We start from the raw sequence: 17,320 nt of genomic DNA on the forward strand, positions 1-17,320 counted from the left end.
GGGGTCTTTGAGAACCAATATGCACCCAGACTCACCGAATGCTGTTCAGAAATCACCGAACTCACCCCCTCGCGATGAGAACGTCAACAACCACTGCGATGCCTGGCAACGCAGCGCTGCGCGTGATGCGACGTGTGCACGGAAAGCTTTCTTTGATTTAATATGCAAGCGGCTGTCAAGTTTATATTGATTCCAGTCCCAACCTTCACCTACGGGTACCGCTGGGGGCGGCGGCTGCGGAACTGATCATTATTTGTCTGCACAGGCTGCAAAGTGCCATCCATGGAAATAGAATTCATCGTTTGGACAATAGTGCTCATGTTTGCCACTTTAATTCTGCTACTACTGTATACACTGACATTAAGTGCAATTTACATTTTCACCTATTCTTTAAAATAAGCGTAGTATCATGTATTATCATTAAACATTTTCCCTATTCCCCGTTTAGAAATGTAGAACAGCAAGGTTTACTCAGTACACTGATATGCTTTTTACTTTTATAGCATAGTTAGTTACAATAGCAGTTTTCCCAGATTAAAATTCCATAACAGTACATGTACTTGAGTACAGTATTCTAGCATTCCATCCTAGAATATCCATTTGCGTTTATATGGCTTATTAGTTTGCCTCCTCTACAGAGCTGTCTATTCAGTACAGAATGTTAGTGAAAGACATACCCGTCCTGTATCCTGTAGACCGCACAGCACTCCGGAATGAGGCCTCGCATCATCAGAGCTTTCTTCAGTGAGTCTCGCACAGTCATCCCACAACGGGCCGGGACCTGAGCACAGCACAACACTCACTGAGCTGGCATGGTAGAGCATGGTAGGCTGATCGTCAGACAGGAAATGAGGTGACACAACCACATGTATGTTGAAACTTTCAACAGCAAAGCTGAATGCTCCTTGTGGCCATTACTCTCAGTGATCGTGGTTTTAAAGTGTGCTGGGGCTTTCATCTGTGCTCATTCATTTCCCTGGTCATCAAAAAAATCAAATCCCATCAGCATACAATGATTTACTACCAATACCAACCGGTTCTCTTTCTTTGTAACCTGTTCAACTCCAATTACTGCCTCATGGTTATCATAAGTCAAGTTGCAGTTTACACCCTTGACTGTCCAGGCTCATATGCAGTGACTGCATCAGCAAAACCAATGAGTCTGAGGCTGACTACAGTGGTTCAAATACAGATTCTGCTGCAAAGACATTCACACACATCTTCATCCGGTGGCACAGAAGAGCCATGCAATCAGCACAGTTTCAAGGAGGGCATGGCAGGTTAGGGTCACTTCTTCTCAGTTATGGTACTGAATAACGGATGCAAAAGTGTTTTTGCAGAACACTTTTTTCAGTTCATCCGTGAATCCAAGTGGACGCTTGTGCCGAGTTTTAAGAGCATGCCAGTGTTGAGGCACAAAAACAGTTTTGGTCTCTGTAACTAATTTTCATTTTCTTGACAACCGTTTGCGGGGATTTTTACTATTTTTAGATTAAATTAAAACTTAAAGTTGTTCATAATTAAGGGCATGACCCCTTTAGGTGTCAGCTAGCCAAGAGCTGTCTGTTAGTCTTCATCTCAACAAATGTGAGTTACTGAACTCTCAGCTGTGTTGGTGCCTTTTGGAGAATTTTTCATGCAAATATCGAACAAATAATATGACTTGCTGCTGTGGCTTGAGGGAAAGATGCCGGCAGACAACTGCTGCAAGCTGAGGAGCTCTGATTTGTGGGCAGAACCCAGTGGCTGGGGTTGCTGCTGCCTCAAGTGTTTTGGGGTCTTGTTCACAAGTGATGGGAAAAGGTAGCATGTGATGGACAGATGGCTTTGCGCGGTGTCAGTGGTAACACGGGCTAACACGGAAGTCCAAGCTCTCGATTTACCAGTCAATCTATGTCACAACCCTCACCTATGGCTATGAGTTTATGGTAGTGACTGAAAGAACGAGATGGCAGATACAAGCAGATGAAACGATTTTTTACTCCATAAGGTGGCTGGGCTCAGCCTTAGAAACAGGGTGAGGAGCCTGGACATCCAGCAAGAACTCAAAGCAGAGCTGCTGCTCCTTTGTGTCAAAAGGAGCCAACAGAGGTGGTTCAGCCATTCGATTAAGAAGACTCCTGCCAGCTCCCTTTGAAGACTGGGAGGAGACCCGAAGCAGACCCGGAACTCACGGGAGGGATTACATATCCCATCTGGCCTGGGAAAGCCTTGGGATCACCCAGGAGGAGCTGGAAAATGTTGCGGGGAACAGGGATGTTTGGCATTCTGTTTGGCATAGTTAGCCTACTGCCAGTTTATATATTCGTCCAATACTGTGCACATATTCCATCAGTTTATTCAATTTAGTGCTGTCATCCAGGCTGAGTAGAGTGCGGAGTAAAACAGTTTCTCCAGCTTCTCCCAGGTCTTTGAACAACTTTCTCCTTGAAGCAATGCCAGTGTTACACTGTATACTGTAGTGAAATTACATTTTTAATATTACACACAGAGTAGAGTACCAAAACAGGGTACCATTATCAATACTGAATTCCAGGGTCAATACCCAACCCTAGCCACTCTGTCTGCTAGTACACAATCCAGTATGCATCATAGTTCCTACTTGGCTGAAAAACCAGACTACACTTCAGCTTCCTTGCTGAGCGTGCCGTGATGATAATCAATCAATTATTTATATAATGTATTAAAAAGTTATCAATGTTTATGAGGATCAAAGCTTAAAATGCATTACTGAGTGCACATGAATTGGTCGTTTGTGCACCTGAATACTGAATGAAAAAGTCAGGCGCACAAGCACCATCAGTGTAAAATGTTAGTCCGGGGCCTTGAAACTGAGTTTTGGTTTCTTATAATTTTCGCTAACCTAAGGCCAAAACTGTAGAATCACATGTATTATGTATCCGCAAAGAAAATGTCAGACATACCACTGTTCTCTGTTTGTTGGGCAGAAATACCCTGACGATAGGCTTCTGAGGGGATCGAGGGTTGGCTCGGCCGGCATCGGTGGGAGTCTGAAGGACAGCCAATGTATTGGGGGCTGAGGGAAAGGCCTGAGCCCCTCCTCCGACCCCACAACCTTCCATCTTGACCTCAAGAAGGGCTGGCATGGGAGAAGGAGAACAAGAGAAGTCTGTACCGTTGCCCATAGCTTCCAGCAGCTGCTGCTCCCTCTGCTGCAGGGCATCCAGCTTACTGGTGTACTCTTCATACGCCTGACAGAGAACAACACACCAGAGCACAGACTCAACAGCTTTAACACCTGAAGTGCCATTCACAGGTTATTTTTTGCTGGAACTACATTCATTACAGCCAAACCCATCTTACCTCTAGGTATATGGAAGGAGGATTATGTTCTCCTCCAAACTTGTCCAGAAGAGCCTCTAAGTGTTCTTGTGTCAACTTTATCATCTGTTTGATGTTCCAGATCTGTGGGGAATCACAACAATGTTAAAAATGTATAAATATAAATTGTATAACAGTGTCCTTGTCTTTCTCCAGCCAGACAATCTGAGCAGAGCTGCTGGTTGTCTTTTTCTGGGAGACAGGCCCAGACAAGGAATTTAAAGGAAAATTCTGTGAAACAGTAATACAGCTGCTAATGTGGATTTTCAAATTCTCATTAACTAGAGCTGTAGTAGGTAGTGGAGTGTAGTGGAGGCATAGCAGGTCTTTCAGAAGTGACGCATCACACAGGATTAAACAAGCACTTGTCACTCCTGACGCTCAGTTTAGTTCCCAATACCCCACTAACGCCGCAATTATGTGATGCCTACTACGGTATGGGCTCATTACCACCATCACTATCATTTCGCTGGGCTAATCTCATGTTATTAGACTGCACAGTCAGTTGCAATAAATGACCAGTGAGGAACCCGGCTTCTGATTGGTTGACAAGTCAGTAAAACAATCTCTGACTGGTTGGGGGAACTCAGCCTGATATCTCATTCCCAGTGGATGGCGCAAAGCCATGCTAACAACCTAACAACAACAAAAACAACTGATTTCAACATGGAAAAATGAATAAATAATGACAGAAGACATTTAGTATTGGATTTATCACGGTGGATGTATTTTACAAAGGCTTCAAAAAGACAATGTAGCTCAAAGGCTGGATTACAGAGCTTCTGAAAGGGATCACACCCGAATTAACAAGAACAGCACAACTTTTTATTGTTTTTATTTTATTTTTATTGTTATTCTTTCCTGTTTAGCTTCCAGACTTTACTTCCATTTCCAGCAGTCAGGAAATAAGAGACAAGACTTTTATTAGTCTTGAGAAGCTGCATTTATTAACTGACACAGCATATACTGCACATTTGCTGCCGGACTGATGACTGCTGCCTTTTATACGACAAAGTTCAGTGACAGGTTGCTTTTTTCTAAGAAAAAAAAATCTAAAATTCATAGTCACAGCACTAAATTACACTTCACAACTGTACAGAACTGGTCTAATATGTAGTCAGATTCTGACATTGGTAACAGGGTTAAAGTTTGCTACAACACTGCCCTAGTCAGGGAAGATAAACTCTAAGCAGAAGTGCATGAGCCAGGATTTTGAAACTGGGCCTCGGTGTATTTTAAACAAATATGGCAACAAATTCGTATGAGGATGACACAGATGAACAGGTTGTTCCAAGTCGATGGAAATAACTGCTAAAGCGAGATATTTTTTGACAGTTGTGAAAGGTTAACTAGCCCTATCAAAGTCTTCTGGTAAGGATCGCCCAAACAGATAACAGCTAAGACGAACAACAACAACAAAAAAAAAATCAGACTGAATGATGAAGTGAAAGTAAATGGCAGTTCATTCAGATTAGCAGATTACATTCTCCCTATGTAGAGGAAAGATTATACCGCATAAAAGATTTAACAAACCTATAAACCGAACGCAAATCAGGAGATACGAAAGAGATTTTCCAAAGGTGCTTATTTGTGCAATATGTGCTGGACTCGTCGGCTCATCTTCTTCACTCAGAAAGTATGTTGATGTTGATAGGTTTTTTTTTATCTGTAGTCTCATGGTCATGGGTCTAATTATACATCACGTAAGTTGAAAATGTATCTGAAAATAACCAAATAAAACCCGTAAATTCAAACCTTTATTTACCAAACAATATCACATCGAGGGTTGAACCCCTGACTGAGATTCCTCAAGTCCAGCAGTGTTTTTTGTCAGTCAGAATGCATTACAATAAAACTGATGTAAAAATACATTTGAAATTAAGTGCAGCTAACTGTAACTGCAGTATTACTGCAATAATTATATAAATCCATGTCCTAACTATTTCAGGTTTTACATTAGTATTATTTGTTTGCTTTTAGAGACAATGACTTAATAAAATATTGAAAACAAGTTTGTAGTGTTTATTTTTCATTGTTAAACTCATCAAGTCATAGAAAACATCTTTAAAATAAGCGATAAATTAACTGATTGGGACACAGGCTATCTGGGTGGTTACTGAAGCATTTTTTTTTTTTTTTTTAAATGTGATTCACCAGCTACAACAGAACTGCAAAAACATTTGTCTGAAGCCCTTCTTGATTTAGTAAAGTACTAAATGTCTTCTGTGCAAAATAAAACTCACCCACTTGAGCACTGCTGCTGGAAAACATTCTAGGGGAAACACTGTCCTGTACTGGTTTGCTCACGTAATGTGGATCTGCTAGTCACTGAGGTTATGTTAGGTTGAGAAACTGAAGTGAAAGTGACATCAAATATCGCAATATCTGCAACTGAACCGAAGAACAGATTGTGGACCCCTTCAAGAATGACTTTTTTCTAAAATCGTCAGACTGAACACCCCCGGTCTGGTACAATAACCAGTAGATATTACTCATCCTAGATGACCATGCTAGCACCTCTGTTTGGAATGTGTTTTTCCTACAAACCAGGCAGCAGGTGGTTAGAAATCTCAGTCGTAACAGGTTGGAAACAGCTGGAATTGTGTTTAATTGAATAACTGGAGCTATGGTTTTATCAGAGAGGATAAGAGAGAAGATACGATACACTGGACCCCTCTGACGACAAAACTCAAACCTTTTTTCAGCAATCCTAAGATTTCATGAGCTTGAAATGGACACAGGGCCACAACAGACTTCTAAGACCGACATGAAAGTGATGAAAAGTGGTATGGGGCATTGTGGGAAATGCAGGATCTAGTGTTCTTGGACATACAACAGACTTACGGTGCGGGCTGCCAACCACTGAGCCAAATATTAATTCAAAGTCTAGCCAGATACTTCATCATATTCATTTTTAATTGTAACAAAATAATTTTGATTATCAGGCTGTCTCACTCTACATGTACCTTTTACTGGAGGTACTAACTGCAGCCGATCACTATAGGTGGATCTCGACTTTGTTAATGGCCAGCGGTTGTGCTCAAAAAAGTTTAAATCATTACCATCTTGACTTTGTTTTTTTACAGGGTAGTTTGTACATCAATGGCACATTATTTACCCCCACAGGGTTGGGGCTGAGGGGGTTTATCGACAATCAGCTTTTCCTGTTCCAAACTATCATTATTATATCAGTCACAAGAAATACACTGTCTGTCGAGCTCTGCTTTTTACGACCACTAGTCTTCACTTCAAAACAATGTGAGCAAGATGATGTGCCTCTGTTTGTACCAATCCCACCCTTACATGATCGACAGTACAGTAATACGAATGTGTGCGTCACTCATCTGATAGGTTGTGTCCATCCAAATACAGAGCAGACATTTGTGTTCGGTGTTAAATATTAGCAAAATAATTGATGACAAAACACGTTAAGAGTTGCATTGACAAACGGACATCCTCATTAGACGGGGTACTTTGTAAAACACAGACAATTGTGCATTAAGCATTAAAGGCCACTGCAAGAGCTGCATTTTCCATATAAGATATTCACATATTTGAGCTTCTCAAATTAACAAATGAATGAGTTATCTTTATTGACAGTGTGCTCTTTTTTTTTTAACAGGGGAGACATCTCCAAGACACACTGAAGACATAAAAAACAGGTAGTGCATGTCACACAGACCAGCAAGTGCAAGGAAGAAAATGTAGGCTATTCCTCCACCTCACACTGTAATTTTAGTTTCAAACGTCCTACAAAGCTGCTGTATTTCTTGCCACTGACCAAATATGCAAACTAGAAGAGCACTCTACTCCAATTTCTTTGTAAGTGTGACCTGTCGATACCAATTCCTGCCAATTCCGATTTTCTAACAATTACAACTGACAGCATATACAAACAAAAATCAACTTTTGTTCAATGCAAAATTTTACTTTCAAAATAAAAGAAATCATTAAACCTACATTTTCCTCTCAAAATAAAGTGCTCCGCAACTGGAAAGAGCTACAAACAACAATTAACTGAAAATGAGCTGTACAGCCAACTTTATCTAACATACTTTACTTTAGCAAACAAAAGCAGGTGCAACAGATTTATATAACAAAGCAAATGTCATTTTCTTATATCATTTCACAGTATGCTTATAAATTCACCAGGGCTGAGGTAATTTATCAGATTTTTGAAGTCCTTATTCTCAGCTATGGAGAATGGCTGAACATCAAGGATCATGCATTTCATATATTCCATAAGCTTCCTGATAATTGCTTTGCTCTTTTCACTGCTCTTACCAAGTAAAGATAGGCTAAGAGGCTGCTGGCTCGTGGCTAGCACTGAGCTCTGGCTAGCTTTAGCTTTAGCCGCTCTTCCACTGCTAGCCTCTTCAACTCAAAATTGTCTCTAGATGCTTTATAGGGACTCAGAGTCTGAACCCCCGAGCAAGCAGACAGTGGCAAAGAAAAACTCCCTTTAAACAGGAAGAAACCTTGAGCAGGACCCAGCTTGCAAGGGAGAACTATCCTGCTGATAGTCAGCCGGGTGAAGGGGGGGTGGGATGCGTTGTATGCGCAAAGATACTGACTTGGACAGTCTGTGGTCAAATGACCAAAATCAGATTTCAAGGACAAATAAGCTGTGAGGAAATTCCAGCAGTAACAAGAGGAAGAAGAATGGTTTTATTGGCAGTATTGGCAGAAAGAGGAGCAGTGGGTTGCATCAAGCGCCTGGGAAGCAAATTGGGGGTTAAGTGCCTTGCTCAAGGGCACCAGCCGGCTAATGGAGGGGGTGGGAGCATTTTTTGCATTAATCACTCCACCACACTCAAATTTTTCCTGCCCGTCTGGTGGGGGAATCGAACCAGTGACCTTCCGATCACAAGCCATTTTACCAACTTCTAGGCCATGACTGTCCCCAACTATCAAGTACTTATATTTTTTACATATATTTTTCCAGATTCATACCTTTTTCTCCATAGTTTACCTTGAGGGTTATCCTGACATTAAGCAAACCCCTTTTGCTTTATCAGTAACAAAGTTAATACTATAAAATATACAATAATTCAGATCTGTGTTCGTAGTGGTATAGTGACATTGGAATGTGCCTGACGCCACCAAATTTGGGCTTTTATGGCGAATTATTTTCTCTGTTCAGGGGCATGTTCCCATTTCTCCAGAGCTGGCTAATCTTTGTGGAAAGTCCTGATAGTAGGGAGTAAATATGAGAGCATCTCAACATCTGAAGCACAGAGTTGTTCAGTTTTTTTTAAATTCCTGTCTTAGGAGTCCCTCAGCTTTGTGGAAGTAAAACACTGAAAGCACAGCGACGTCTTTTAAATGTGTAATCAGCTTTTGTATGTATACCAGCATTTCTGCTGCAATCAACATCCCCCTGCAGCTCCCATGTTCCCGAAAATAGACGACAATACAATGCCATTGTCAATCTGACATGCTAATAAGACAACTCTTAACTGCTGAGAGTTTTTGCACCTTAAAATGGGGCCACATGACTGTCAGAAGGACATCTCACAAACAGAACAGATATTGGTTCCATACGTAAAATACGAAATGCTTTTGGTGTTGTACTTCCACTAAGCTGAGGGACTCCTAAGACAGGAATTTCAAAAAAACTGAACAACTCTGTGCTTCAGGTGTTGAGATATTCTCATATTTACTCCCTAGTATCAGGACAGCTCTGGAGAAATGGGAGCATGCCCCTGAACAGAGAAAATAATTTGTCATAAAAGCCCAAATTTGGAGGCGTCAGGCACATTCCAATGTCACTATACCACTACGAACACAGATCTGAATTACTCTATATTTTTAATGTATTAACTTTTGTTACGGATAAAGCAAAATGGATAACCCTCAAGGCAAAAAAAAATGTTTTTTTTTTTTTTTTTAAAGTATGATTTGGATAAATATACGTACGTCCACCGATGATTTAAGGCAGTGCTAGGACATGTGATATTAGTAGTGATGGTATACCTTACGAGTTGTGACACAGCCTGCTGTCACGGTCCAGCAGTGAGGCCGCTGACCTGCACACTGAAGACACAATTCAAGGCTAGGCTACATGTCACTGAGCATTAAATGATGTGTGTGACTGACGGTTCCCCCTCTCTCTCTCACTCTCACTCTGTGTGTGTGTGTGTGTGTGTGTGTGTGTGTGTGTGTCTGTGGACGTGGGGGCGGTGACTGTAAAGCCTGTAATATAAATAAAAGTAGCCACCCGTATAGCTAAATTACACCTCAAACAACACAAGCACGACATCAGTTAGCCTCCACCTCCATCACCATCATCACCGCTTTGAGGTAAAGAACCTCGGTGGATTGGTGACATGAAACTTCAGGCACATCAGAATTCACTACATTGCATTAAAAGCAGTGTTTTCTTTGTTGCGTCAACAGCGGCGTGTGTGTGTGTGTGTGTGTGTGTGTGTGTGCTCTGCTTGCGCACCAAGCTGCAGCTGCAATGAGCCAGGAAAACCAAACCAGGAGCGAATGGAATAAAGCAGGCCCGAAATAAACACAGGCTCCGCCGAATAAAAACCTTCCGCTCCTGCTCACATTAGTCTGTCGCATTTTTTGTTTCCTAAGTCGAAGCAGAAGATTTTGAAAGCCCGGCGCTCAAACTAATCGTTTACATTAATGCGTCGTCTTGGCCCCTGCACTGCATCCCCCACGATCCATGTTACAGCCGGTGTTTCCTGAAGATTTACATCCAATTACCTCCACTCGGAGCCCGTGTCCCCTGCCCAGCTTAGCCCCGTTACCCCGCTCACCTCCTCATCCTGTGGACCTCCGGGAATCTCCGGCGTGCAAGAGGAGTCCAGACCGGCACCCAGCTCCTCCAGGCCCCGTTCCCTGCCCGGCTCCCGCTCCGCGGTGTCTCCGTTAAAGACGGGCGGTGGGGACTCGGCGCTGCTCAACGCCGCCATTTTAAACTGCGAGAAACTGAGTGGAAAATAATAGAGGGAAACGCAGTCTGCTGATGAGGACAGAAGGGGGAGACAGAGCTCACAAGCCCCTGAACTGGATGGGTGGCACATAACTACTCCTGAACACTGACTGACATATAATAGTAATTATAACAACAACAACAATAATGATAATAATAATTTCCTTCTCCGAAATTTATTAACAACGCTTACATTATGGCTATAATTGGGGTTCAAAATGTAAACAGCTGCTCTTAAAAACGGAACTTTAATGGAATCGTTTTCTGACTATGCATTAAATACGCAGTTCCAAGTTTCCATTGCGTACGGTGGGTCGTCTGTACTGGTCTGCCGTGTTAAGGTGGGCGGTGTGGGTCAAAGAACATCCACGACTGCCCTAACTCAAAGTCTCCCCGCAGAACACTGCACTGTAAGCAGATGGTTAATGTTACTCATTTCACCTGCCTGGTATTAATGTTGTGGCCGATGGGTGTACAGTATATCTTATATGAGGAAAAATTAATTACAGTAAACCTCACAAGAAGCTGTGAGGAGACTTTAGACGTTTATTGCACAGTGCAACATGCTAGTTGTCGGTATAGCTAGTGTAGCTAGTCATCATTCACTAGAATCTAGTTGGGTTTTTTTTTTATATATTTTATCTAAACTATTACATTGACCACCAATGCATGTGGCAGGCCCTGAAGACAAAGTGATAATGAAGGCCCAGTCTTAATAAATACTGTAATTCAATGGTGAAAATCCCATTTAAACATTTACAATGAATTACCAGATCTGACATGTAGTGGGGATTCGCAGGCAGTTGGTCATCTAGCCACATCTGTACCAAACCACACCAGTAGTTTTTCTGTCCTGATCCACTGCAGGTCAGTATAGTCTCAAGCCTTTTAAACAGCACACAGAAAGAGCTCTATAACACTATACTACTCACATTTATTTTATTTGACATGAAGAATGTGAACATCATTTTCCAGCCGTTCCAAGAAACACCAGCTAACAGTCACTCCAGTGATGACATGAGGTACAACATAGTTGCCAATTTGAAAAAATAAATGGCCACAAGCTTTTTATTGTTCTATGTGTTGTCAGGTAATCAGCCTGTTTTATTAGTACCCAATTGAAAGCTATATTTCAGCATTTTATTAGATAACATTCATTTCAATACAACCAACACACTACATGGACAAAAATATTGGGCCACCTGACCATTACACCAGCAGGGATTTTAATGACATTGCATTCTGAATGTATAGAAAGCTCTGCAGCTATAACAGGCCACGCTCTACTGGAAAGGCTTTCCACAAGATTTCGGAGTGTATCTGTGGACTTTTTCTTTGGCCATTCATGCGGCAGAGCGTTTGTGAGGTCAGGCACTAATGTTTGACGAAAAGGCCTGCCTCACAATCTCTGTTCCAGTTCATCCCAAAGGTGTTGGATTGCGTTGAATTCAGTCATGTTTTTCCACACCAAAATTATCCAACCATGTCGTTAGTGACCTTGCTTTGTGCACTGGGGTATAGTCATGCTGGAATAGGAAAGGGCCTTCCCCAAACTGTTGCCACGGTTGGAATCACAGCATTGTCCAAAAAGTCTTCATATACAGAAGCATTAAGATTTCCCTTCATTGGAACCCCTGAAAAACAGCCCCATCCCAATACTTTTCTCTATACAGTGCAGATGACAGCGGTACAGAGCCCCCCACCCCCCACCCCACAGAGTCCACTGCTACTGCTGTCTCCCTCCATATAAACATAGGTCCAGAGCAGAAATGTCGAAGCAGCTCATTTTTTCTTGGCAGCTCTCTTTCCCTCTCCTTTCTTTGGTTTCCCTTTTCCTTTCAGTTTCCTCAGGCGACGCATCTCCTCCTTGAAGTCTTGGTGCTCATCTCTGAGAAGGAAGGAAAAACCTTTTAGTCAAACGTCCACAGTGCTTACTGAGGGTTATGTCCACACTGGTACTCAGCTAAACTTAACTGGTGTTCTCACTTACTGATAAATTCTACTGTCCTTTTTTTTTTTCAATTGTTGTTAAGTTACCTCCAATTAAACTCAACACTTCCTGCATAGATGTTACACTTTAACATCCTCCCAGAAGCTCAAAATGTATAATATCTCCTTGTCCTGGTGGGCTTGGAGTGTGAAACATTGGCAGGAAGAACTGACTTTCACTGACATTTGCCTAACAGCCACTGAAAAATCCAACAAACCATACACTAAGAGTTTTGATGGAAATAGTGCAATGGAAATGTAAACGTTTCCAGTACCTGAACAGCCCCATGAACCTGAGCTTCTGGGTCATGGCGAAGTAAACCTTGTGCTGTGGGTACCAGTCATACACCTCCTTCTTCTTGGCCATTGGAGGCTCCTGGAACAGCTGAACCACCTTCATAGATTTGGAGTTTGTCGGACGCACAACTTCCCCAAAAATCTGTGCGCTCAGTCTGGCCATGCGCATGGCATAGTTAGACAGACCGGCCATGACTGCTGAACAGATCTAAGAGAAGACATTACTGAGCTTTGCATTTAGAGTGCAGGCTGTGATGTATTACATTAGAAAGTAACTAAACCCTTAAACCACTTTTTTTTCTGCTGAAAATCAATTGAAATAAATGTTTAGTAGTGTTACCAATTGATTCCAAATCCTGACATTTTAGTACAAAGGATTTGAATTTTATATTTTGTGTTATAAATATGCATAGTGACTGCCCTCTACAGCTTGAAATCTCGCAATTGCAACTGGCTGATCTGGAGGAAGGTGATGTTTTGGAGGCAGCCTATGTCACCAACCACCCCATCACCCCTTTAAACCCATGTCCCACCACTATGCCAAGCATGGAGAATTGGGAGTGGTTTGACTGGATAGCATGGATTTATTAGGGACTCAATTGTTTCATTGTACTGTTAGCTAGATATTTTAATGTCCATTTTACAGTCAGTTCTGTGTTTATAGCATTTTTAGCATTTTAGTTTTAGTATTTATTAGCTAATGACCAGAATGGATCAGCACTGTAAAAACACCACAGGACTGCACTGTTGTACAGCAATGATTGTTATACATTTAGTATATTATAACATAAATACATAACATAAAATATAACTGCAAGTGGGAGAGCGTGTAAGCACTAGAAAAGGTTTGAGACAATAAGAGAGCTTGAAAAGCTTTAAGTAAGGACTTGAACCTAAGACCTTTGTATCTTCAGGTTAGCTGAACACTGAACACAATGAAGAAATGTTTTGTCATGCGCCTTCTCGTGCTCTGACAGAACAAAAAGACAAACTTATGATGCTACAGCGCCATCTATTTGCCCAAATAGCACCACGTTATGGTAATTCAGACATCACATCTGTATGTCATGCAAACTTAATCGCAATAGCACCAAGTGCTCAGAAGATATGGCATTTTTTATCATTCTTGTATTATCCGTGATTGTGAGACAAAGGCAGTTTTGAAACGTGAATGGAACATGAATCATTCTGATAGTTTCGGGCGAGTTGTCAGAAATTTTTGTAACATATGAAGCAAGATACTGAAGTGACCACTGCAGGCTCACCATTTTGAAACAACTGTTATCTGACATAAGGTTAATGTAACTTAAAGACAGAGGTTTCAAACGGGTATAAAAACATATAAATTCAAAATTACTTAGAACATACAAAGCCAAACTTTTTTGCAGATTGGTAAAGATAAACTATGTGTTGATTTTGTTGAAGAATGTTCAAAATTCCTAGTGGGAGTATCAAAAAAACAGATGATAATAAATGAAATTTGTTTATTAAAGCAAAGTGACACATGTAGTGAGTGAGATGTTTTCCAGTGTAAAAATAAAGTTAGCAGTGCTCTCAGTGGATAAACTATGTAACAGAGACAGTGATTCTAAATGACCTTAAATATACCTTACACATTTCTGAACTGACATTCTTCTTACTTATGCCACCCAATTGTTTGTATCTATCATTTTATCTATATAAAGATTTTTAAATAATATCTGATAATATCTTTTGTTATGGCTCTGCTCCTGGAAGGCCATCTGTACAGAAAATTAATGTTAGCCTAATTTAAGCTATTCTTTGTATACACACACAAACACACGCATATTATCAGGCTAATGAATATTCCTCTTTGTTTCTCCACGTTTGTCATTTGCCACAGTGAGAGGTCATGTTAACTAACTAGGTGTCAACAGATTTCTCTTTTCTAAAACCTTGACGAAAACTCTTCGCGCAACAACATATTAAGCGACAGCCTTCATGTGCTCAGCTAGCTTCGTAACAGTGACGGTATGGTGTCTTACCTGAGTCTGTGGCCTTTGAGGAAGAACGCAACGTTATTTACTGAAACGCAGTATAAACACTGGCAGACGCACTAAACTCTGGTTAAATAACAATTAGAGTTTAATAAATTGTACTTGCGTCTCAGCTAACGTTAACCTTCACACACCATACTGCCATCACGGACCCTATTGAGCGTGGCACATTTCCCGAGGAGCTGATTGGTTAGTTGTTTGTACTTCCTGTTTTGTTGTAAAGTGGTATTTTATTTCAAACACGATACATATTTTATAAATTAAGAGTAGCTTTATCAGTTTGTTGTCTATAAATTAACGCAGACTATCTGCAGCCTGTCCTTATTGTTGGCGTTTAATATAGCGTTATATTTTATGCGATCAAGCCCTGACAGGAAGTCCGTCGCTCTTAAGAGACCTATGGTTTGGGGGAGGTTTGGTACAAAGTTCCAGTTAGCGGTTAGCTAGACTTTGTTGGTTCTAGTGACTACAAAGCCTCTGAATGGTACGTGAGTAGCGTGAGTATGTTTAGTTGTATTTGTTTTCTTTTCTTTTTTTCTTATTCATCGGACGTCATCTTAACTATAAATAAAGCCACAACAAGACAATTTCAAGGAACCAAGACTATTAGAATGAGAACAAAACAAATAAACAAACATACAAGAAAGAAACCAGTCAGTCTCAAGTGTAAAAAATATACAGAATTAAAAACCAGACCAACTAAATGTTTAAAACTACATGACTAAACTATAAAATACCTGGTACATCAATCTACTTTCGTACTACCAGCAATCTTCAACCCAACAGAGAAGCAGGTCTAAAATACATGAAAACAATCACTATCACACACAATGAAACTCAACAACATATAACACTATGCATGTAAAAGAACTTCAGGCCAACCATTCGCTGCTGCATTGTCATTCACCTCACTCCTCATGTTGGACCCAACACCTTAAACAGCTTCTTCGCGCGCTTCGACTCTTCAAGCAGCAGAAGAACTGCACACCTTCCTCAGCCAGAGGTGCAGCAGGAGCCTCTCGTCCTCCGCTTTGAGGAGGATCAACATCATCAAGGCTGCAGGTCCAGACAAGGTGTCAGGACGCACGCAGGACCAACTGGCAGAAGTCTTTCTGGACATCTTCAACCTGTCCATGCAGCTGTCCACGGCCCCTGTTTGCCTGAAGTCCTCCATCATTGTGCCTGTGCCCAAGGAATCAACGATAACCTGACTCAATGACTACCGACCTGTCACTCTGACCCCGGTTATCATGAAGTGCTTCGAGTGGATCCTCCTAAGACACATCAAGGACGCCATCCCCGCTGGCCTGGACAGTCTGTAGTTTGCCTACAGGGAGAACCGTTCTACGGAGGATGCTGTCCTAGCACTTCACACGACTCTGACTCACCTGCAGCATCCTAACACCTATGTTAGGATGCTATTTGTGGACTTCAGCTTGGCCTTCAACACCGTCCCCCCGGATATGCTGGTCCTGAAGCTCCACAACCTGGGTTTGTCAGACTCACTCTGCTCCTGGATCAGGGACTTCCTCACCAACAGGCCCCAGGTGGTGAGGATAGGGGGAGTCTACATCAGCCCCACTGATCCTCAACACTGGCACGCCGCAGGGTTGTGTACTCAGCCCTGCCTTATTCACACTCTACACACACGACTGCTCTGCTATCCACTCCACAAACATGGTCGTCAAGTTTGCGGACGACACCACTGTGTTGGGTCTCATATCTAACAATGATGAGACCCACTACGGATATGAGGTCCAGAACCTGACACAGTGGTGTTCCAGGAACAACCTCATCCTGTACATCAGCAAGACCAAGGAGGTCATAGTGGATTACAGGAAGTCCAGGAAGACTGATCACGCTCCCGTCTGTATACTTGGGGAGGCAGTCGAGCGGTTGGACAGCATTAAGTTCCTGGGCATCCACATTTCCTCTGACCTCTCCTGGTCAGTGAACACCTCACACCTGGTGAAAAAGGCCCAACAGCGGGTCTTCTTTCTCAGGAAGTTGAAACGGACTGGACTGTCTTCTCAGCTGCTAGTGAACCTTTACAGGGCCACAATGAAAGCATCCTGTGTCTCAGTGTGACTGTGTGGTATGGCAGTTGCACAGCACAGGACAGGAAGGATTTAGCCCAGGTGGTGAGGACAGCACAGGGATTGTGGGCTGCAGTTTACCAGATCTGGACTCGTTTACGCTGCCCGAGTCCAGAAGAAGGCAAGACGCATTGCCACAGATCCCACCCACCCGGGCAACGAACTGTTTGTACTGCTGGGTTTTTTTGCTGCTATTTATATGTGTGCATTTGAGCCGAGAATCTTTACAAAATTTCGTTGTGCTCGCATAATGACAATAAAGGCTCTTGAATCTTGAATCTTGAAATGACAATGCAACCTTAGGTTCACCATTACTTCCTTCAGTGTCATTTTCCCTGCACACCAACAGAGGAAGTGGAGTAAGGTGTGCCCCTGCCTTAACCCACAGGCCTGAATTAACAACGCAGCCTGTGTTCCTCCAACGGGTGGGCCTATGTCTGTAACTGCAACTAAATCAAGCACCCACCCTTTTTTCCTCAGTAGCACCTGCCTCACAGAGAAGACCGCAGCCGAACACAAGGGCTCCCAAAGTGTCAAACCTAACAACAACACTGGCTCTGACATTAGCTCTCGTCCTGCTTCCTTGCACTTCTCTTTCTATCTGGCAGACAGTGTCCCACACCACCAGA

At 42.2% G+C, this 17,320-nt stretch overlaps 2 protein-coding genes across 3 annotated transcripts in view; both read right to left on the reverse strand.

Annotated features, from left to right (window-relative positions):
• The window catches only part of braf (B-Raf proto-oncogene, serine/threonine kinase), a 31,601-nt gene extending 21,222 nt beyond the window's left edge, over window positions 1–10,379 (reverse strand). The window contains exons 1-4 of one of the 2 annotated variants that reach the window (XM_046379501.1): window positions 10,116–10,379; window positions 3,325–3,426; window positions 2,925–3,212; window positions 678–781 (exon numbers count right to left, since the gene is read on the reverse strand). In XM_046379501.1, the coding sequence (XP_046235457.1) occupies window positions 678–781; window positions 2,925–3,212; window positions 3,325–3,426; window positions 10,116–10,271 (650 nt within the window). In that variant the 5' untranslated portion in view covers window positions 10,272–10,379. The remainder of the gene's footprint in view (window positions 1–677; window positions 782–2,924; window positions 3,213–3,324; window positions 3,427–10,115) is intronic. The other variant, XM_046379502.1, reaches the window with a different exon arrangement.
• Window positions 10,380–11,356: 977 nt separating this feature from the next.
• mrps33 (mitochondrial ribosomal protein S33) lies at window positions 11,357–14,777 on the reverse strand. The gene is made up of 3 exons (XM_046379505.1): window positions 14,584–14,777; window positions 12,556–12,785; window positions 11,357–12,179 (listed from the first exon to the last, which is right to left on the reverse strand). Exons 2-3 carry the CDS (start codon window positions 12,768–12,770, stop codon window positions 12,074–12,076), a joined length of 321 nt encoding a protein of 106 aa, XP_046235461.1. The 5' UTR covers window positions 12,771–12,785; window positions 14,584–14,777; the 3' UTR covers window positions 11,357–12,073.
• Between the last annotated feature and the right edge of the window lie 2,543 nt (window positions 14,778–17,320).

The sequence above is a fragment of the Scatophagus argus genome, chromosome 22, assembly GCF_020382885.2.
Source record: "Scatophagus argus isolate fScaArg1 chromosome 22, fScaArg1.pri, whole genome shotgun sequence".
In the NCBI taxonomy this organism is placed as follows: domain Eukaryota; kingdom Metazoa; phylum Chordata; class Actinopteri; family Scatophagidae; genus Scatophagus; species Scatophagus argus.